General features: G+C 41.8%; 1 protein-coding gene across 2 annotated transcripts; it reads right to left on the reverse strand.

Moving 5' to 3' along the window:
- Positions 1–1,807: 1,807 nt before the first annotated feature.
- RB195_005784 (uncharacterized protein) lies at positions 1,808–21,774 on the reverse strand (the record flags this gene model as incomplete). Of its 2 annotated transcripts, XM_064178515.1 has the most annotated exons (11): positions 1,808–1,894; positions 2,157–2,259; positions 2,327–2,448; positions 2,606–2,718; positions 5,577–5,709; positions 6,838–6,890; positions 6,944–7,062; positions 7,123–7,210; positions 7,279–7,336; positions 19,373–19,496; positions 21,770–21,774. In XM_064178515.1, the coding sequence occupies 11 exons, from the start codon at positions 21,772–21,774 to the stop codon at positions 1,808–1,810; spliced, it is 1,005 nt and encodes a 334-aa protein (XP_064035554.1). The 2 variants fall into 2 exon arrangements, with proteins under 2 accessions (XP_064035554.1, XP_013297710.2); XM_013442256.2 differs by lacking the exon at positions 21,770–21,774 and having other exon boundaries at positions 19,373–19,468.
- Positions 21,775–22,352: the final 578 nt, after the last annotated feature.

A 22,352-nucleotide genomic window follows, 5' to 3' on the forward strand; every position in this document is an offset into this window, starting at 1 on the left:
GCTACTACACAACCTAATGAATTTTCTTTTTCACCTATAGAGCGACCAGAAAGAGCAATTGCTGATTTCAACCCTGTTTTTTTCATGCCAGCAGTTAAGCCGTTCTGCCCAGTATTCTCCTGAAAGTGCGTGTAGTGACTTTGTTGAGGGGAACGGTCAAGAGGTACCCGTATGATGTGCCGCCGCGTATCTAGGAGGCTAATGAGCGTCATTAATTGCACCGCGCGTCTCCTGATACCGTCATGATCGCTACAGTAGCCTGGTTGCTCCTTTTGTGTTACGTCTTCAAGACGCCCCGCCCACGCCACCCTCTCCACTCATTTCGCCGCGTCTGCCAATCTTACGACGATTTTTTTCCGCCGCGCTTACAGCTCTTATGATGCCTTTTAAAGACGAGCGGAAAGGAAAGTACCTGGTATTAGATGTTGTTTGAAGGTCTACATAAAGTGTGCTTGTAAATTAATATAAAAGAGAGGAAGAATGAAATAGGTTCGTATAAGTGATATGCCATTTAGAAATGCGAGTGAAAATGAAATTATCCTGTTTCGACTTGTTAGTTGGAAAACACTCATCCATTTCTGGGAATGCGAGATATGTTTCAAACTGATCGGTGTTTTGCTATTTTTTTTACTTTTTTTTCTCTAATGATTTCTTTTTGTTTATCTAGCTGGGTAAAACTGGCATCCAACGATTAATGGGGCGCGAATAATACCTCGCAGACATACACTGTACCTAAAGGTATATCTCGAAGATACAAAGGTCTCTGTTCGCCATTAATACAGCTAACCTGTCATATTGATTTTATGCAGAGAATAGATAGAAATGGAGCGACAAAACGAAAGAAGTTTGAATAGCCATACAAAGTTCTATTATATAAAACTGTATAAGACGTACAAGCAAGTATTGAAATATGTCAAATATTGGCATATTTCAATACTTGTTCTACATAAACATTATATCTATGTGAAATTTTGAAAAGGTAAAATGTAGAAAGGAGTTTAAAGAATGTATACAAAGTAATAAGCGCATAAAGTTGCTGTTATTATAACTGCCGCAGTTGAAAGTTGAACACGAATTCGTTGAATGACATCGTGACAAACACATACTTATGCACTGCTAGTTTATATAGAAAACTTAGGGCATGAAATGTGTTAAATTATGAGATGTTTGAAAATATATGCGTGTTATTCTTTTCCCTGGAGCATCTTTTTGAACTTTTATGAATTTTTGAATTTTTACTTATTCTCCTCCTTTATTCCCAATAATATGCGCTTAGTTTACTATATCCGTACATCAGAATTCGCCTCGGCAATTCGTTCTTCACTCTCCCCTTCAAAATTTGCACTATCCACCGCTTCGTCGCGGCGCGAACGTCGCGCGCGGCGTTGATTAGAGAGCAATAGGGAGGCGGAGTGTAGATGATCTCAGGCGGTCGTGGAGAATGTCTAGCTGGTGGAGCGGCAGCCGTAATTACGCGGAAGCGCGCGGTGCCGAAGGGAGGACAGGAGCGGTCAGCCGGTTTTCACGGGTTCCTCTTGTCCCGCACCCCTTTGTTGAGGATGGAGGTCTCTCATTATTTAACTGCAAACCCAGCAAAAACCCATTCATTCAAGCTAATACCGTAATAGTTTCTACCATAATCAACAATGAAGATGCAATGCTGTTTGCGTAACGTGCAACATGTTTATACAAAAGAACGGATAGATGATAGATTGTTGTCCCTGTCTCTCACACGCCCCCTCGATCTCAACCCACTCATCTCAGCCCGCGTCTCGATTCGACGATGTCGTGACGTTAAATAGCAGCTTTACTTTGGAATATGGTTAAGGCCAGCTTCCGAGCTCCAGTGATAAAGAGGAGCACCCGGCGAGAAGCATGTGTTATCCTTGAGCACCTGAAGTAACAACTAGTTGTAATTCTGTCACAGGTGCTGAGAACATCATGTGTTTAGTCTATCGTATTATCTTGTGTGGTAACTCAAATGATGCACTTATTGAAAACAATACTCTTTGTTTTTCTGTTAACGAAACTTGCTGCTAACTTAACTCAGTGCTTGGAAGAGTGTACAAGCATTTCTATGTTCAAGGATCAAATATTTGGCAAAGAAAGTGCAATTGGACTTCAGTCAAGAGGAAAAGAGTTTTAGACTTGACTACCTGATCACCGTCTGCCCAGTACATCATGTAAAAATTGCACATCTCATCGTTTCCAGTTGGTCCCATTCTGATCACACGATTCTCGTCGTTCTTAAGAATGCATCTGTAGATACTTAGTTCTCGTTATTACAGTAGCTCTATCAATCTGATAAATTTATACAATCGCTTACCTAGCGGCCAGAATGTCTCCTTGGCGAACTACAAGTGATGAGTTTTGAACTGGTGCGAACATCTGTGGGAGTTGTGGATCACGTCTTCCGATCAGGAACCATTGGTCATCACCATTCTTATCCTAAAATCAGGATTTATATAGTTTAGTTAGGGAAATTCTCGCTGTGGATGAGGTCTTATATATGAGCAAAAATCTCTCACACTGCCTTTGGTTATCCCCAATCCCGCCCTTAGGCTTCATATCCCCTCGGTTTCTAGCCTGATCCTACTGAACTCACTTCATTGACGACCCATCCAGAAACCTCGACACCATGACGATGGGCGTGAGTGCGGAACGCGAACGGGTGAATCGTCACATCCTCTTCGATGACGCATGCAGTTTCAAACGATTCTAAAACGAGATGTTGGTTGATGAAGCATTTCGGGAGACTCATTAGGCGATGGCAGCTCTTCTACTTCCAGTTAATCTATAAATAATGATCTACTGAACAAGTTGAACACAGATGTGGCTTTATTTGTGACATGCAGATAACTGTACATTCATCCTTACTACCGTACTCCTAGCGTGTCTCTTATAATTGCAGTAAGAGCTCTAGTACCCTCTTCAACTCAGCTCTAGAATTTTTTTTTCTGACCATTAGAGTCTTTTAGAGCTGAGGTGAAGAGGATGTGAGTCCCCTCTTCGGCTCATCTCTACAAAACTAATGGTCAGAAAAAAAATTATATCATAAAATCTGAGTGTTCTCAAGAGAGAAACCAGCAAGGAGTTGATTTTAAGGTATGAACTTTGGCGACTGTAATTGGTGTTGCACAATACTACGAATGCATTGCATCTTTTGTAAGAAATTAGAGCTTAGTTTTTGTGGCAAATGAATTGCGAACAGTTTAACTCATAGTTGCACAAATTCACTCATTATAAATGTATATGAACTGTGGCTGGAGGAGGCGACCCAGTACATATACGGCTATGATTACTTTACTTACAGCTAAGATGTACAAATAAAAGTGCTGCAGATGTTTTTTCCTGTCCAGGGGACTCCATCCACCACTGTCATTTAACGACGCTATCAATTTCGTAGTGTTGTATTGAGTTTCAGGAACTGCAGGAGAAACGTCTGATTGACCTTTGCATAGCGCACGCAGATGGCATTTTCCTGCCTGGATGTTTAATTCAGTTTACCGACACTGAATTGACTATCGTAAACTTGATTACATAAAAGTTGTGTCAAAGTTGCGTTTTACTGCCAGTTTTTTTGACCACCGACTAATTATGCACCGTTGACACACGATGACACATATCTCAAGCAAAAGCCGGTTATTCCACCATCAATCCGCGACGTTATAGGATTGCTCTTATTTTATCCTTCAGATCTGGAATTGGGAATCCATAAGTTATTTAAATTTGCCGCACAACGCATGTGATGCTGCCATATATATGCTTCGCACACTATGATTTCATGGAATTTTAAAGATGCAGGATCTTTTAATGCGAACGAGTCTTATTTTTGCTGTCTGTAATCTCTTCTTGATTGCAGCACTTACCCTCGAGAAATTGTTTGATTTTATTTTGTACTAGTAACAGGGATGAAATTAAGATTGCTTAGAATGCCTCTAGATCAGCGTTGAATTTCCAAATCCTCAACGATTACGAATTCCAGTAAAGCGCCTCTAGATTAGCGTTGAATGCGCAGTGTGCAACAATTTAAGCAACAGCTTTTCTATTGTTTTTAATATTAATACGAGCATTAAAAAAACTTAAATAAAGTCCAAAATATAAAACAAAATGATAGAAGAATAAAATGATAGAAGGATTTACTAGCGTATCTATCCACTTCGGATTCACCAACGCGTTTTACTGGAATTCGTAATCGTTGAGGATTTGGAACGCGTGTTACCCTTTACAATGACTTGCGGGGACCAGCCGAAGATACGGTGAGTATTTTTATCCTCCCAGACAAGTCTGCTACCAATTTATCGACCACAGATGGAAGAAAGGATTGTTGTGCACTACGGCTACTTCAAACCATTGACTGTGTGGGTACAACGGACCTCTAACCAACTGCTCCACACCCATCCTATAAAACGCAACCAGGACACTGCCGAGTTATCCGGAATATAAAAATATGTATAATAAAAAGTAAAAATGTGAGCTACAAAATACTATTACGACTCCCTAAAGGTGGGTTTGGCGGCCGAGATCGTTTGCAATCTATATGTGCGCATGGATGACAATTAGATGTTTTTTCCTGAAATTTAAGAAACTCTTAATGCAAAGACAGCCACAAATTCCATCAAAACAACCAGGAAACAATTTAATGTTTGGGACAAAAAGCATTTTAACAGATGAAGTCACTTATTCAAGTGAAAGGTTGTTAATAATGGAAAGAAGAAAAAAAAAACAAAGGAAAAAAAAAAACAACGACGTATCAGTTAAACCTCCCAGTGTTTCGATCCATATAAAAAAGATCGCAGGCAGTTTCTGAACTGAGGCAGAGCATCACATGCGATGCAAGAGCAAAGTGGACCAAAGCGAAGAAAATTTTGTTGGCAACTTATTCCGGCAACAGCGAACTATGAAACGACTCTTCCATGTTAGAAATTTGTTTTATTGATTACAGGAATGAATTATGCAGAAACGACTCTCCACCGAAAAATATTTCTGTGTTATTGCTCCCTTTAAAGGCATCACCCCACGAATCTGGGGTGGTGCGGAGTTTCAAGTGGGTTATACCTATACCTATACGGGGTTGTAAGGACGTCGTGTGGAGAAAAGGATGATTCCGCTCATTTCTCTGTGCATCAGTGTAAATGGACGACCCCAGAACGTTGTTTCTCACGACATCCTCTATTACAACGCCACCTTTATGTCCTGCTCCGCCTGCGATTCGGCAAATCGAATAAATTGCCTTTCGAGGCGTCCAAGTGGACTTTCGACGAATCGCAGGCGGTGGCGGGGTGTAAAGGCGGCGCGTTGCAATAGAGGACGTCGTAAAGAACCGCATTCCTAACTCGTCTGTTTACAGTGATGCCGGGAGAGATGATCGGATTCACGCTTTTCCTTACAATCTACGACCCCGTGTAGGTATAACCCACCTGAAATCTCAGATCCCAGATTTGTGGGGTGATGCCTTTAAAGTCTTTTGACTTATCGAGTCCTTTTCTAGAGGAATAAATTGAAGTCCTAGTGTTTTAAGACATTCTTCTCGCCGTCGACTATCTAGCTAAGTCCCGTAAGAAAAACTACGTTACCGGTAGTCTTAGGTGGCAATATCCCTCCAGTCACAAGTAGCATGGTAGCAGCGGTCTTTGGTTGTGGTTCTTCGGTATGTTGGATAGTGATACCGCTGTGATCCAGTTCATTACGATCTTCCATATAATGAACCTAAATAGAGCTCCTTTGTGCTAAACACTGTTTCATAATACTCTGGCAAGCACTGGATTCTGTTGTGTTGCTCTATCCTTTACTTCTTTTCTTTTTGGAATGTTATTAAGATCATGTACTCTTCTGAGTTCATTAGCATTTGTTCAGTGGACAGCAATGGCAAAAATTCGTTTAAGATGGAAAGACAATTCGGATCCCTCACGCTGAACTCAGCGTTCCGTGATCATCTATCGCATGGATAATAAAATAAGAGCAGTTCAACATTCAGGAGGTAGTGTTTACGTAGCTTTCGTTTAATGAAAAGATATGCTGAATACGGCTTACAAAAACAGTCATGGAAATGACTCCTCCGAAGATCTCTGTATCTGGTAGGTTAGGCTAAATTAGGGCCGTATACTTCTCAACATTAACGGATCCCTCAAAAATGACTGCCAAAGTGAGATCACATATGTTTTGAACGGAGTGGACTAGTTAACGGTTTTAATATAGGTATGTGTTTCAGAACGAGCGTTGCTAAAATTGATAGATCTGATTCTATCTTGATCATCTCTTTCCGAGTCTTTTTTCAACTCTCTTAATTGATTCGATTACTGTTGATTCCTGCTGTTGGAGCCGTAAACATCTTGAAAGACACTATTAATGAGGCTGCGGATATTAATACGTGGAACAGTAGAATTGTCATGAATTCTTGAAAAGTTAACAGTCAACAGTATAGAATATTTATCCAGAGGACTAGAGTTCCTTGACGAATACCTAGTAAAAGTATTTGTCGAAAAATGAGAACAATGGCTAAACAGTTCTAAAAATCTAGCTCCAGAAACCCAGAGATGTATAGATATACATGTATAGATTTGTATAGTCTCGATACTTATGTTTGCCCGCCTGGCGGCGACACAGCTATTTTACAGCAGTGGCGTAAAAAATCAGCAAACACGCTGATTTGTGTTATTTAGAGAGAGTTAGTTCCCATTAGTGTGCGAAAATTTGAATTATGTCCAGAGATGTAGTTGCATTGTTTGCAACCGTGAGGTTATTTCACTCAAGAAAAATATAAAAAAAGGGATGTGTGCGATCCTTTCAACCCCACTATGAGCATTATCTCCATTAAGAACTGTTGCTTGATCTTACCTGCATAACAAGATAGTTGATGCCAGAATTTCCACCAACGCGGAATGCGACACCTTAAACGAATCACTGCAGAACAAATCGATATACTGATTTCGTTCAGGCTCACCTTTTGGTAGCTTCAGTTCGGGTGCTTCCTTTGCCCACGCGTAGAGAATGGATGGCTTGGTCTTGCAGGTGGGAGCACGTTGTAGTCCATCGCTAGGCGCGGTCATCTCTCCACAATCCCTTAAAAAAGACGGAATGAAGGAATTGAACCGAGTAAATGAATGAATGAATTGCACGCACCAAACTTCATCGTCACTTCCGGGTTCTTCACAACCGAACAGCAAGATATGGTGAGCGTTGTGAGATGCAACATTAGCCTTGTATCCGGCTAGAAAATTTTGAGATTATTCAATTTGCTTCGTAAAATTTGCAATGTTTTGAAGGACGTCAACATACTTAGGTAATGTTCAGCTTCGGGGTCAAGCGGTACAGATGTGCAGATATAGGTCTCGGTCTGAAAGGAACTTCGTTTTGGTATAGGACGAGAAAAAAATTTTGTTTTGAGAAATCTGAAGAATGAGAGTGAAGGTAGTAAGGTTGGGCTTTTACTACAATTTTTGGTGTGATTTAACTTCTTTGCTTCTTTCTTTCGTTGTACCCCTCTCTCTTCCTCTCTCTCTTTATTTCTTTTTATAAAGGAGAGAAAATCATTAGAAGATAGTATTGCAAATCAAATGAAGTTGTTAAAATGAGCAGTCAAGTAGGAGACCGTAGCATTCCATAGTACGTTCTTCGTTTACCTAACAACTTCAGTCATTGTTATTGCCTTGACTTAATCGGCGGGCTGGTATCCTGCCTAACGCGGCTATCCGCATCTTCGCCGGGATGTGTGTCCCTGAACGTATCCGAGCCCACGCTGTTCAATCCTCAGTTAGAGTCCGCATGTCCGTCGCTATTCCACAAACGGTGGAATTTCACGTCTCAACTGAACTGCCTGTCAACGCCAAGTGTCCTCAGATCTTCCTTCATCAGCTCCTTCCAGAACTTTCTTTTACGACCAGTAGGCCTTTTCCAATTAGGATCTGAAAGCATCCTCAGGACTACCTGGACAAGACGGTTAGACGGTCTCCTCATAACCTGACCAAAGAAGTGAAAACGGTTTTTCATGAGTAATTCAGAAGGCCGGGCAAGATCTTGACTTTTTCCACGTGTCATCCGTCGGTGCACCATGTCCACTTCCAAGTAAAGTTCAGAAACAAAAACAGGGCTCATCCACGAGTTCGATGGGTTGGCCATCTACCCTGACTCCCGTTGAGGGTCTCGAGGAGACCTACATCTGCTTGCATTCATCAGGGCAGAGTCGCAGTCCGTAGGCTGCAACTAATTTCAATACAACGTTAACAACATGTTGTAATTTTGCGCTGCAGGAAGTGAATATCAATACATCGTTGGCGAAATCGAGATCCACGAAGGGACGTGCAGAAGATGTTAAAATGGCATCAGGGGGACGCTGCTCAACTGTTCTCCGCATTATGTCATCAACGGCAAGGCTGAACAGACCTTGTTTCACTCCAGTTTCCACTTCCAAGAACGGTGAAACACATCCAGCTGGTGTTCAGACCGCAGCAGCTGTTCTTCTATTCATGTCGTTTATTAGGCGCACGAATTTTCCTGGAACTCTATCTTCGCGGAGCGCAGTGAGAAAACGGCCTTTTTGAGGAGAGTCGAAAGCGGCTCCGAAGTCCAAAGAAGCGAAAGTCGGCTTGCTCGTCACGGGTGGTTTCTTCGCGATGTCTTATTAATCGATCCAGGATGATCCGCTCCAAAATCTTGTACATAACAATCAGCAGTGTTATTCCTCGGTAATTACTGCGTTCCTTGCCGGATAGCTTCTTGTGGAAAGAAATTACAAGCGTGTTTCCACGAGTAAGGAAACCTTTCGTCAATCCATATTGAACAGATGATCTTCGTCATCCGTCGTCTCACGAATCCCAGAAGGAGAAAGAGATTGCAGAATTTCTACGCTAATTCCATCGTCTCTGCCAGGTTTTCCACTCTTCGCAGTGCAGAATGCAATCGCGAATGCAGACTAAAACCTCCGACTCCGTAGGTGGCTTTTTGTTTTGTCTTTGGTGTATTTCTGTCTTTGGGTGTGCACGAGTTCAGGGACTGACAGCGCTTGTCGGTTCAGCAAAGTGTTAAAATGCTCCCTTCAGATAGGCACGGTTGCCTCCCCGACAGTGACTCTGTAGGCTGCGTTCAGGGCAGGCGAGCACCAATTCATTTTGCCGCTATACTGCCTTAGCAGAGTGTAGGCTTTTCTTGGGTTCTTGTCCTCCCACACTCTCTCAAACTCCTTCGCTCCTGACGTTCATTTGTTCTCACGATCACGTTCAGCTGACGACGCAACCTCCTTTTCAGACGCTTTTCCTGGCTGAAGTCACCAGAAATACGGGCAACACATACAAAATCGTACGTGGATATTGTCTCCGCATGTGCAAAGGCGAACTTCCTTCTCGGTGCTTAAAGCGGAGCGTTTTTTTTTTGCAGCATCCTGAATGCATTTAGTGAAAGAATCAGCGTCGTCCACTCTCTTCCTGCTCCGTTATCCAGTATTGATAAACACGCGTTGGCGGAACTTCTTTCTGCATTCCTCGTTTTTCAGACCTGCCAAATCGAACTTCGGCTGATGTTGAGCTCCCCCATACATTTTCTGGAACCGTACCATAAAGTTGTGAGGAACTGGGCGGTGGTCGGAATTGAATGCGACGTCCCAGACAGCTCTAGATTTTCGGATATCTGACAAAGGTATGTTCTTCGTCAGAACGTAATTGAGCTTAAGCTTAAGAGTTGGCGTCTTCCGCTTTTGCTGCTCCTCTGGCGTTAATGAGGTTGTCCCTTGCCAGGTAAGCTGATAGTGTCGATAATTTCTCTTAAACGTGGGTGCAATGATTCGTTCGCTCGCAAAGGTCTATCAGATGATTCCCGTTGTCCAATGTCTGCTCCATGGGATAAAATTATTTTCCAATCACATCGGATTGTTGCTCAGGTCCCATCTTTGCATCCGCATCAATTCCGACATTTACCGCCTGCTGGCTTGAAATCTTGGATATCAACATATTGAGTTCTTCATGAAACGTGTCCTCGCTGTGGTCCTCTCCGGTCTCCGTAGGTGCGTGAGCACTTACAATCCAGAGTTTGAGTCCTCTGCGACCCCGCAATTGTACAAAGGCGCATCTTGACGACGTTAATCCAAACTCCTCCACCGTTAATAACTGCTATTGCGCAGCCTCCTACTTTCCTTTCATCAGGATTAGGGATCGTCCTCTCATTAATATCGTCTACTGATGGTGTAATTGTCGATACTGATGAGAGGACGATCCCAGGTGCGTGTTTCCTGTGATGCAGCAAACGGTGCATGCAGATATCGCAGAAGTAGTCTGGATAGATGCCTGTTGGAGTTCACTTGACAGCGAACGGCAGTTCAGTGTAACGAGACGGATGTTTTTCACCAAAGACCGCATTTCTACCTCAGGTATTCGACCTGTCAGGGCATGGGCTCTGGAATGGTGCTGGATGACAGCACCTTTTTGCAATGTATGGGATGCTTTTGCCATATAACAGTGCAGGTTATATAGCTCATGGGTCCCCATGCGTACACTCGTACGTCTGATTGCGTTTAGTTAAAGCAGGGCCACCACAAACAAGTAGCATGAAGACTTGTATACGTGGCCCCAGGCATTGTCATTAGTTCGTTTATTGTACGCTTACTGGTTGTCCATGACAGTGTTGAAGACTGACTACTAGGAGCTGATCATGTCCAGCACACTACGGTATTCCTGTTAGAAATGACCGAAATTAGCGCTATTACATCTCGCTATCGGCAACAACTCTTAGTATCAGGGTCAAGAGTGGTGGCACACAATCCTCTCGAATACTCCTCTTTTTTCTACTTCTCTTCTTGCAACGTTTCTGCGCCAGTTCTCGGCTGTCGCCAATAATTCAATATATTGGAAAGTTCGTGTGTTTCGATAAACTAAAATCGAAAATTAGCCGTGGAACAAATGGTAAATGTGAAATTCGGTAGCTGATAGAAGCGAAAAAACACCAAGAAGTAGAATAAACATAAAATTTGCTGAAATATTGTTGAAATATTTCTATTTTCATTCTACTTATACTAGAATATATGAAATATTTTTAAATGCTGATTAAAGCACAGCAACAGCAGATTAAAGTAGTCACGAATCTGAAGTGATACGGATTTCAGGTGGAGCATTCGTATCGATCTATGTATCGTACTATATATATATATATATATATATATATATATATATATATATATAGAGTACGATACGAATGATAACATATATATATATATATTGTTGAAATATATATATATATATATATATATATATATATATATATATATATATATATATATATAGGGTCGTAGATTATGCAGAAGGGGGTGATTCCGTTCATTTCTCACTGTGGAAACGGAAAACCCCGGAACGCTGTTCTCTACGACGTCTCAATTGCAGCGCGCCAACCTTGCGCTGCCTCAGCCTGCGATTCGTCCGAATGGGCTTTCGACGAATGGCAAGGGGTGCTCGGTTGGGCGGAGCGCAAATGTTCCGCATTGCAACATAAGACGTCATAAGAAACAACATTTCGGTGTCGTTAGTTTCCACTGATACTGGGAGAAACGGACGGAACCATTCTCTTCCACACAATCTATGGCCCTGTATAGGAATAACCCACCTGAAACCCCACCACCCATGCCCTTAAATCCACTTCAAACGGATGAACATTACGTAAAATCACATTCTTTAGAAAGAGTCCCAAGTTTCTAGCTCTTTTGCAAAAGTTTAATTCAGCGACGTGTCGAACATACATCATCCAATTACGAGCTGAACGTCCGGCTAAAGCCGGACTTCAGTCTTATTTTGGTGTTTCATTTTGATGTTAGTTTCGCTCGCCTTCACCGATCAATAAGAAATAACAGAAATAACAGTAGCGACATTTTTTGGGAAATTATAATTGCTTTTTTCTTTCAATTTTTTTGCGAAAGGAGGAACCACTGGGCTACTCTGGCACGCGATCGGGACAAGTGGAAGAATTACTGGCGCCCGCTCGACCAGTTCGAAGATCAACGGGAGTCAAGGTGATCAAGGTGAAGGTGATTATACCAGCCTGGATGTCCGGCTAAAGTCGGACTTCAAGAATTTTTTCTATTGGTGTTCGCTTCGCTCGCTTTCACCGATCAATAAGAAATAACATTAGCGACATTTTTGTAAAATTAGAATTGCTTTTTCTATCGACGCTCTCTTCAATTTTTTTACCCGAAAATTTAAGCATAGATGAAAGATTTTATGGTTTTCCCCTAAATGAGTCAGTTCTATATTTGGAGAACAGTCAAACTTATTTTACATCTATGTTTTTTTCAAAAATTAAATCTCCACAATTTGGAAACATTACTCAAAGTATGGGTCTCCTCCGTTCTCAACTATTAGCAAAGAATGATGTGCTAACATGGAATGACGCGAATATCACCATCGTAGTGATAAAAATAACGTCCTACGTCAGATCGCGTAAACTGTTGGCTACTATGTATTGCATTTGATCGGACGTTCGCACGTGTGTTTCCTCTTTTTGAAGGACGTCCGCAGCATCATGAGATATGCTAGGAAATAGATATGCGAAAGGGCCATAGGAACCCATTCTACCGCGTTGGGGCTCCCGCCCACCAAAACGACGCAGTGGAACCCGTCTCTCCCCACTCTATAGCGTTCTGGCACCGGCGCACCATTTCAACCCACCCCATTTTACAGCTATCTGGCTCCGGGACACGAATTCGCCGTATTACCCGTCTCACCTAATTTTACTGCGTTGAGGTTCCAGCGCACCAAACCGACGCCATAGTATTCGTCTCCCTCTCTTTTTGGAATTTCTTGATTAAGATACACACATACAGAGATGCACACACTCGACAGAGTAAGCCCTTATTATACAGCTATAGCTAGCAAATTTGGAAGTATACATTAACATTAAAGTTTATTATCCTCACTAACATATGAGAGAAACTAACTTTCTTTATCAAAACCAACATACATGGCTGGGCAGTTTGGGACAATGGTGACAAGGTAGAATGCTCGTCTATCAGGTGCATGGCGATGGTTTGGCACTTCACCGGTGCACAGTTTTTGCATTTTTATGGAGTATTTTCGTGTCACACAGGCAAACACACAAACACATACACACACGGACTAAGCGCGTTATTATATAGCATGATAGCATGATGTAATTATTTAATACTACGTAACACTTCGTCTTGGTTATCATGTTATCCTTCATTCACTATTGCCTACTGCACACTCTCTCAAGATTCTCTTCCCTTGCAATCCCCTCTCATTATGACCGTCTGATAGGAGAATCCCATCACTCGCTTGACCCTGCCTATGACTGCTCTTTTTCTTTTAAAAATTAACAGGAGATAATAAACAATAGTTATACAGTACATTAGATTGTCCCATAATTGTGCTTTCTTCTTTTCTGATATTTTTATTTATTTATTTTTTAATTCAACGATAAATATATTCAGATCAACAATGCAGTCAACAGAATGGTCAATAGTCTTCGTTCAGCGATGTGGTAGATTGTTAATTCGGCCTAGGATTGGCCTAGGACTCAGGTTGTTGGTGATTGAAGCGTTAAAGATTGTAGAGAGAAACGTATATGGTGACGTAGCAAAATGCTACGAATCGAACAGAAATTTTTCCAAATTTTAATTTTTCTTTTTCTACTATATCTCTCTGGCCGTGCCTGCAAACGTCAGCGTGACTACGTTCTGACGAGAAACATTCTTCAGTCAAATATTCGAAAATCTAGAGTTGTTTGGGACGTTGCGTTCGACTCTGACCTCCGCCCAGTTCTTCACAGCTTCAAGATACAGTTCCACTAGAGAAACCGAGGAGTTCCTTCTCAACCGAAAATCGACATTGCAGGTCTGATAGACGAAGAATGCAGAACGAACTTCCGCCAACGTGTGTCTATTCATGTTGGAGAACGGACCAGGAAGAAACTTTCCGATGTGGGTTCCTTTACAAGTGCATGCAGAACGCTGCAGGGGAAACGCTCCAGGTTCTATTGCCACGAAAGAAGTTTGCGTTTGCATCTGCGGAAGCAACATTCACATATAATTCTTTATGCGCCGCTCGCAGCATTGGCGACTAGAGACGAGAAAAGCGTCTGAGAAGGAAGTTGAGTTGCAACAAGACCGCTATAACGAGAGGACGCCGAGAGCGGAGGAGTTTCAAAAGGCGTGAGAGGACAAGAACCCGCGGAAAGCCTATGCCTTACTCAAACGGTACAGCGGCAAGATGAAAAGATGTTCTCCAGTCCTCGACATTGCCAGTGGAAAGGTTGTTGGTGAAGCAACCCTTTTAGTTGACGGAAGGGATCACGTCAAGACCTTGTTGAACCGGCAAGCGCTGTGAACTCTTCAAGTGGAGCAGGTTCATAGACTGACATATGCGGTTAAACGGACCACAGTTATAGGAACCACCGACCGAGTCGGAGGTTCTGGTCTGTATCCAAGAGATGAGAAATGAAAAATCTGGTAGAGACGACGGGATTAGCGCTGAAATGCTGAAATATTTTCTTCCGTCTGGGGTTCGTGAAACGACGAAGATCGACACCGTTCGACATATAGACGAAAGGTTACCTGACCTAGCCTTTCTGGACTTTCAATCCGCTTTCGACTCCCCTCATTGAGGCTGTCTTCTCAACGGAGTACCAGGAAAGTTCCTTCGCTTGCTTGATGACATGAATCAACGAACAACTGCTGCAGTTCGAACACCAGGCGGGTATACAACACCATTCGGTTGTAACTGGAGTAAAACAAAAGGCAGTGGCAGGGTCATTCCTGTTCAACTTCGCTATCAACAACATCATGCAAAGACCTGATCGATTAGTGTCCTGCCGACATCGTCCTAGCACCATCACGGTGCCCCTTGACTCATCTCCAGTGTTGTTATATTCGCGGAAAGCACTACAAAACTTCACCGTTTTGCCAACCTTGTATCGAAGATGGCTGCAGCATATGGATTACGTCTACGCACTGATGAATGCAAGTGGATGTGCGTCTCTTCGAGACCTGGAACGGGAATCAGAGTGGACGGAGAACCAATTGAACTTGTCGATGGTTCTGCTACCTGGGCCGTACGCTGAGGAACAACGGCCGCTACGAGAAAGATAGCCAGCAAAGATGCGCTACGGTCATCTCCGCATTCAACTCGTTAACGAAATGCCTGTGGTTGACCCCCATCACTAACGAGCTGCGAGCCTACCTATCCGCAATTCGCCCTATTACGAAGTACGGATCGGAGACTTGGACAGCACTGTCTACGGTGATGGAGGGGTCCGAATGCACAGAAAGGAAGCTGCTTAGACGAATACTCGGCTTCTTTTGGCCTAGGGCATGCCGCAATGAGGAGCTTTACTCGGAAGTCGATCTGGTGTAACGCCGGACGACACGGGAATATATCAACATCTTGCACCACCATCGAAAGTGGTTACAGAAAATCGTCAGACATCAAAGAGACCAGCAGTTCGCGTTGTTCAACGTGTTTTGAGGAGTTTGTCGAGTTCAAGCTGGAAGAGGTCACATGGAAGTGGAAGAAAAAGCGGAAGTTCTGGACTGAGGTGGTGAAGGAGGACCTGAGGAAACTCGGCGCGGATAGCCAGTTCAGTTAAAGGCATCTCCCCACGAATCTGAGGTGGTACGGATTTCAGGTGGAGTACGCTTTTACGGGATATTAGATAATGGAGAGGGAGTGATTCCGTCCATTTCTTCCTAATTGTCGTAAAAACGGTCCGAAAGATGCGGCACGTACACAAAGGTGGCGCGCTGCAGTCGAACTCGTTGTAGAAAATAGTGCGCCGGAACGCTCGCAGCCGTATTTTCCAGCCGTTTTTTACGGCAACTAGGAAAAAATGGACGGAATCACCCCTCCCCCCCCTCTCCATAATCTGCGATCCCGTATACGAGTACTCCACCTGAAATCCGTACCACCTCAGATGCATGGGGTGATGCCTTTAAAACATAAGGTTTCGCAGGATATGGAATAGCGACGGAACGATTCCGTGCAAGCTCTCGCAGAAAACCGATAAGAAAGAAAGACGCACCACGGCGAAACAATCGGATACAGCAGTACTATGCGAGGATCGATTTTTTCTGTTTGGATTTTGAGAGGAAGTCGGAGGATGGGTTAGACAGGCAGCGTCATTGTTTTTTGATAGCTTTGATTTTGATTTGAAACACTCAAACTGTTTGTGTCCATAATTGTGCTAATAGACGACAGAGGGACTGTTTTCAAGTTTTTTTTGATGAAGTTTTCCTCCGTAGACTGTTATAAACAATCTATGGACTTTATTCGATATCTAAGAACATGCGAATCGCAGCACAACGAACAAAATTGCAGCAGAATTCACGTACGAAATGACTAGGGCTTTATGGATCTTATTAGAGTCGTCGATTGCTGCCTGCTGGTTAATCTTCCTTTACTCCGTTGGTTTTTTCCTCTTTGACACGTATCAGAAAACGCTCACCGAGACCCCTGTAAGCACATATAATTGCCAAGTAAGAACGTGCTCCCGTTGTCAGCACGTCAACACCGCCCCCGGCTCTGAAAAGGGCAACGTCGAAAGCACACAGATGACGTGAGCGTCTCAGTTGGAGAAGTGGCGCCACATCGATTAGTTCGACGCCGGGGATGAGCCTCACAGATGACGTGCATCGATCCGGCATCTGTGTGGGGAAGTGGACGTCCCATGTCGCCAGCGTGAAGAGGTGGCGCAAACACGAACAAAGAACATCTAGTATGTCCGTGGATATGTGGTCATTTGCGCAAACCGTCCGATGAAAAAAGACGAGAATGGTCGTATATGTGCATTTTTCTCGACGACTTTATAAAGTGCGCGCTTCAGTAAATAAATCGATACAGCGAAATCAATGTGCACGAAATGACGTCATGCGTTCAACCAAAATGCTGAGCGTATAAAAAAATCCCATGGTCATTAAAGGAGCTCCTAAGCGCTTGGACCGACTCGCCCGATGAAAACTCTGTTAGTCATACAGCCGGAAAGAAACTTCTTTCTCAACTTTGTTGATGAGAGAGAAAAGTTGCTCGGGAAATTTCAGCAGATCGAGGACTTTGCCCTTGATTTTGCGATGGTTCTGTTCTTCTGAAAGAAAAAAACTGTTGATTCTCAAAAAGGCGAGAATTTCTCAACTCAACGCTATGTAAAAGTGGGAAGAAGTAAAGAATTTTCAGAAGCTCAATACTGTGCATTCACTAAGAAAACCTGAGATACTGCTGTCCAATATTTGTATAACCTGTGGGATAATCCTCAGTCTAATTAGTGGAACCGAGCGCGACCCCTAATCATCCCTTCCTTCTTTTTTCGTAATCCAAAAATAGTGCATTTTTTAGAAATACTGTAAAGGAAATCATTCTTTGGAAAAAAATTTTAGATTAGTGACTTTGTACCCACTTTTTTTTAGAAATGAAAATGGTAAGAGGTAACAAGATCGCATACTAGCACAAATCTCAAAACTGTCGCCAAAGTCATATAAAAGCTTATGTAATCTTCTAAGCTAAGCTGTATCTGGATCATAGTAGTTCTCATAGTAGTTCTAATGAAGTTTTATTTAATGATAAACAATTGGCTCTAAAAGTGCTAGTGAGATTGAGAAAATTTAGATTGAGATTTCGAACTACGTCAAAACCACTACAGATTTAACGATTGTTCTAGGTTTTTAGACACTGAATCTCACGAAACCAAAGGATATAAATACGGTTGCTTTTTTCACTAGTTAATATATTTGCAGTTACATGCCCCAATATTTATGTAACGAGCTTCACGCAGCCACAACTTTCGTTTCCTTTCAAGATTAAATCTGTTGTGAAGTCTAAGTCGTCGACAGTTTAGAAATTACTGGAATGGAGCGCACAGTCTCCAAAATATTTTGATCCTCCCTTCCTAGTAACAAAGAAGACACCTTTGTAAAACGTCACGATAAATTAACTCAGTCATGGTCTTGAGTGAGGCGGCATCATAATGATCCGAAGGCTATGAAATATCGCACGTGCACATGGTTCTTAATCTGATAGAGAATGATTTGTTGCATTACTCCTTCTGATGTATTTTCGAATCAATCCCGAAAAAAATGAAAATGAGTTTTTTTTCTTGGAATAGGAAAATATATTTGAACGGAAATGTTTACTTCAGTCCTACGTAGACAATGTCAAGAAGGAAGACCATAATCTCATACGCATATTCTAGCTTATTTTTATAGGCATATTTATTATCATACTTTGCTTGGGTTCCGTCACCGTCTAGACGTGAGCTTTTTAGAAACAAGTAGCAACGTTGGAACCGGCAAACATAAGCGTTCACTTTTGTGATTTATTTCCTTATACAAGAATGTCCTTACGCCGCTCTCTGACAAAGATCGGCATCAATCACAGCTATTCAACACTTCTAATGACTTTGAAACTATCTTAGTGCAAGCATTTTAGTGCGCCTACCAACCAAATCGACGTCGAGCAGAAAAAGCTTGTGTTCGAAATTTAGAGGTGAAATTTTGTCTATGTTGCTCAATCTCCTGAGACTAACACTATCGTCCTGAGACCAACACTTCGCCACAGAAATCCCTAGTGATTTCTAGAAAGCAATTGGTGCGGTCATGTTATGAGCCTTCAAATCAGGAGTAAAACCGATTATTTTATGCAAACAACTGTTTTTAAGTGAACAAGCAGAGTTAGAAGGAAAATTTTGAGTTTGGAAAAAATCCACCACAACTAATGAGCCCTGCTCTACCCATTTTTTCAGAAATGTAAATTTGGAACAATTCCCTAGTCTGAGGATGGGCTCACGATTTCGATGTATCGCAGTGCATCTGAATTCTCATACAGAGTACCCAGTGAGGTCCATACAGCTCTGTGATTATTAATACACAACCTATCACCGGAAAACATTGAACGTTTGGACTTCTTACAAATTTAAGAAAGTTGAGTGAGCTCCCAAAGAATTTTTATTGTCAGCAGTCGAATATTTTTTGAATAAAGTTTGATCTCCTTGGACCATAGTAAAGCTGAAAAGATAGAGGTGAAGTCGAAGTACTTTGATTGCAGCAGGTGTTTTGAAGAATATATCTCATTGAACTATGGTAGTTTAAACGGCTACGGTAAAGGTTTCTCACACGAATGGCTATTTGGAGCCTAATTAGCTGATTGTTCAGGCAGATGAGTGAGAGTCCACAGCGCTGATTTCCATAAAATAAAAAATAACTCGGTGATGTTGACAACGACTAGCTATTTTGATTGCTGCTGCTTTAACGAAACGAAATTTTCAGGATGGCTTGCGTTTTGCCGAATGCCTTCCTGATAAATTGAAGACATGCATTTCATTTCATTTCATTTTTAAAAGCGGGCTCAAAATTGAGCTTTGTTGTGGAAGAGTTCATGACGAAAAATCTGACACATACCTGCGGTACGACGCCAGGCATAAGCAACTGCGTTTCGTCGGCGACGACCAGAGCGAGCAGGGCCGACCAAAGGCCCAGCATTCCTCCGGCTTTCATTCGGAATGAGTGTGAGCTCGAGCTTGCTCTGGAATCGATACGTGAATGTGCGTGTATGAGCTGTGGCTGTGACCACGCCCAGTTTAGCTTCTACATGATAGAATTCACGCAGTACAGCTCCACCCACTTTTGACATATTTTTCGGTAAAATGAGAAGTGTTTCTCCATGGAGTGATCACAATGCAACGAAATGCGGTTTATCAGTACTCCATCAGAAGTTATGCAAAGCAAAGAAGGAGCGGAAGAGGGATGTTGTTCAAAATTCTGTGCTCATCTCTATCTTGCATTTACAAGAAATCATTTTTCTTGTATTATACTGTTGTATTTCTTATTCTTATTATTATTTTACTCCTAGTACTCCTACAAACGGGAAATCCGTGCAGCTTGAGTGCTTGGGCCTTCTTCCTTATTAATCAAATATTCTATGTGCTTATGCTAATTGCAAATATTCACATTAACAAGAACTTTGAGCGATTACTGTAAGAAAATCTAGAAGAGTATTTCAAATATTTCATCTAAAGTGGCAAGCAGTAGCCCCTAGATATATGAACAGAAGTTGGGTGTCCTATTCATTGTAGATATAGTTCAGATGTAATTTCGCCTCCTACTTCATAAACTTTTGACCATGTACAGCAAACTGATCTATAGTAGGCCATTAAAAAACGTCATATAGAGGTTGGAAAGCTTTTGAATGAGAAATATGAATTTTGCATAGATTTCTGAAGAACCATCTTTTTCTGAGGGTATTTTATGCACTATCGTCTGAAATTTCTCAATTACAGAACCGTAGTCAATTGCTAGCTGAAAATGAGAGCGAGGAACATTTGAGAAAGCGGGAACTCAGCTGGGAAATGGCCAGAAGAAGGGGTTCTTAGACTTTAACACATATCTGCCGCGTTTGCACACAAAGAGAAGGCATATTTATTATTTGAGAACAGGATACGAAGTTATCATAGACAATCCAATGGTCTCTTGAGGCCAATCCAGTATAAATCCCTATGTTTATAAAATTTCCAGGGAAGCATGTGGTAGAGAAGTAGATGTGATTGCGTTCGAACCCTTTAATGTCATTTCAGCTTACTGAACTTCTACTGAATTCACTTACTTCGTTCATTTCTACTGAAGTACTAATCCTATTAAGCTACCTTGAAACATTCTTAGTTACCACTGTTTTTGCGCTCATTTATGACAGGTATGTGATACACGAAACAAGTTTGAGTAAGACAAAAGTGAAAAAGTGAAGAAAAGAGCATCTGAGAAAACAGCATAAGAGTAAAGCACTGTTGGAAAACAGATTAATCAAGAGTTAATGTCAGTGTCAATTAAATTAGTGACTGAATAACATTTAGGAAATTGCTCAGGTTCCGCTACTTACTATTTATCAGCTCTATGCAGAGAGAGTTGTTAATTTTGGTTTGTTTAGTTTTTTGGTTCACGAATTTAGTATGTTGAGGTTTTTTGTAGGGAAATCCCATTAACCCACTCCTTGAAAGTGGGAGCAATATGTGGAGCACGACACTATTCTTACATTGGAGAAGAGCGATGGATATTTTTGAGGCAGTGATTTCATGAGAATGCAAGCGTAGCACTTTTATGTTTAGTGGAAATACAGATAAAGAAGAAATATGCCCTTTACTGCCCGAGTATTCCACCAATTTTCAATTTTGACGGAGACGTGAATACGCGCGACGTCGAATCCCTGTGAACGAGTTCCTGAACTCATAATACGATAATATCTCTTCAGAAGGAGGTATCGATCTTTAAACATTTAAAAAGCAAATAGAAAGGAAAGAAGGGGAAGACCAAAGAAATAACAAAAGAAAAAGAAGAAGGCAGAGAAATGAAAGCGGTTCGAAATCCTGTTCGAAGGTTTTCTCCTAGTGTCAAAGGCTGCCAGCTTTGAAGAAGGACAGAGTACACAGCGTTGTTCAATCTATTTGAGATGCTCTAATGCGTTCTATTTCAATTTAGAATCGCTTAAAATTTATGAACGTGTGTGCAGGTTGACAATGAATTGCGAGGGCTAGGCGATGTGGCAATTCAGTTTTTTGTTTACCTCCCAAAGAAATCTCGCATCATCTTTTATCAAATCGGTCTCGATCCAACGACTGTGCAGAATCAGCTGAATCACTTTTCCACTGTATCCCTGCTATACCTGCTAACAACTTAAAAGTTCATGTTTATTAAAGTTAAAGAGTTAAAAGTTAAAAGTTAAAGAATTTCGATTGAAGTCAGGGACGTCTACATATAGGCAGAGCTCCTCTAATGGATCTCATCATATTCCGAAAACTTTTAACTCACAACATTTTTAGGGTCTGTCGGGGCCTATGTGCACGTGGTTTTGCTGTAATTTTAATAATCGAACCTATTAGGTGCCCATTAAGCTTTCTGGTTACTTTCGTAGTCTAATATTATGCTTGGAAAGGATAAAGTCCTTTTTCTCTTAAGTTCTTGCGTTTGATGGGTTTCCTAAAGAGCTTGTTGCTTGATTTTTTTTTTGATAAGGTTCAGTGAATAAATATAAGGGTAACTCACTGAGTCGGAAATTTGCTCAGAAATCGAAACGTTTTCCCAAGCCGAAAAATAGCAGTGAGATAGAGATAGGAAATAGATGTCCTCACTAAGTAATCCTTACTGCATCTTGCTTGGTGCTTGTTTCATGAGATCTTTTTTGCTGAGGTAATTAATTAGATTAAATGGAATAATTCTTTCTTTACCGCTCTTCAGCTATTCTTCGCAAGACTGGCGAAGATTTGCGAACGATTCTAGAAGAAATAATGGACAACTTTGTCGAGAACACCGAAATCATCTTTGTGAAACAAGTCTAACTACGTTCTTACGTCTCCTTGCATCACGGTAAGAGTTGTTGTTTCTAACGACGGCA

The sequence above is a fragment of the Necator americanus genome, chromosome I, assembly GCF_031761385.1.
Source record: "Necator americanus strain Aroian chromosome I, whole genome shotgun sequence".
NCBI classification, from domain to species: Eukaryota; Metazoa; Nematoda; class Chromadorea; order Rhabditida; family Ancylostomatidae; genus Necator; species Necator americanus.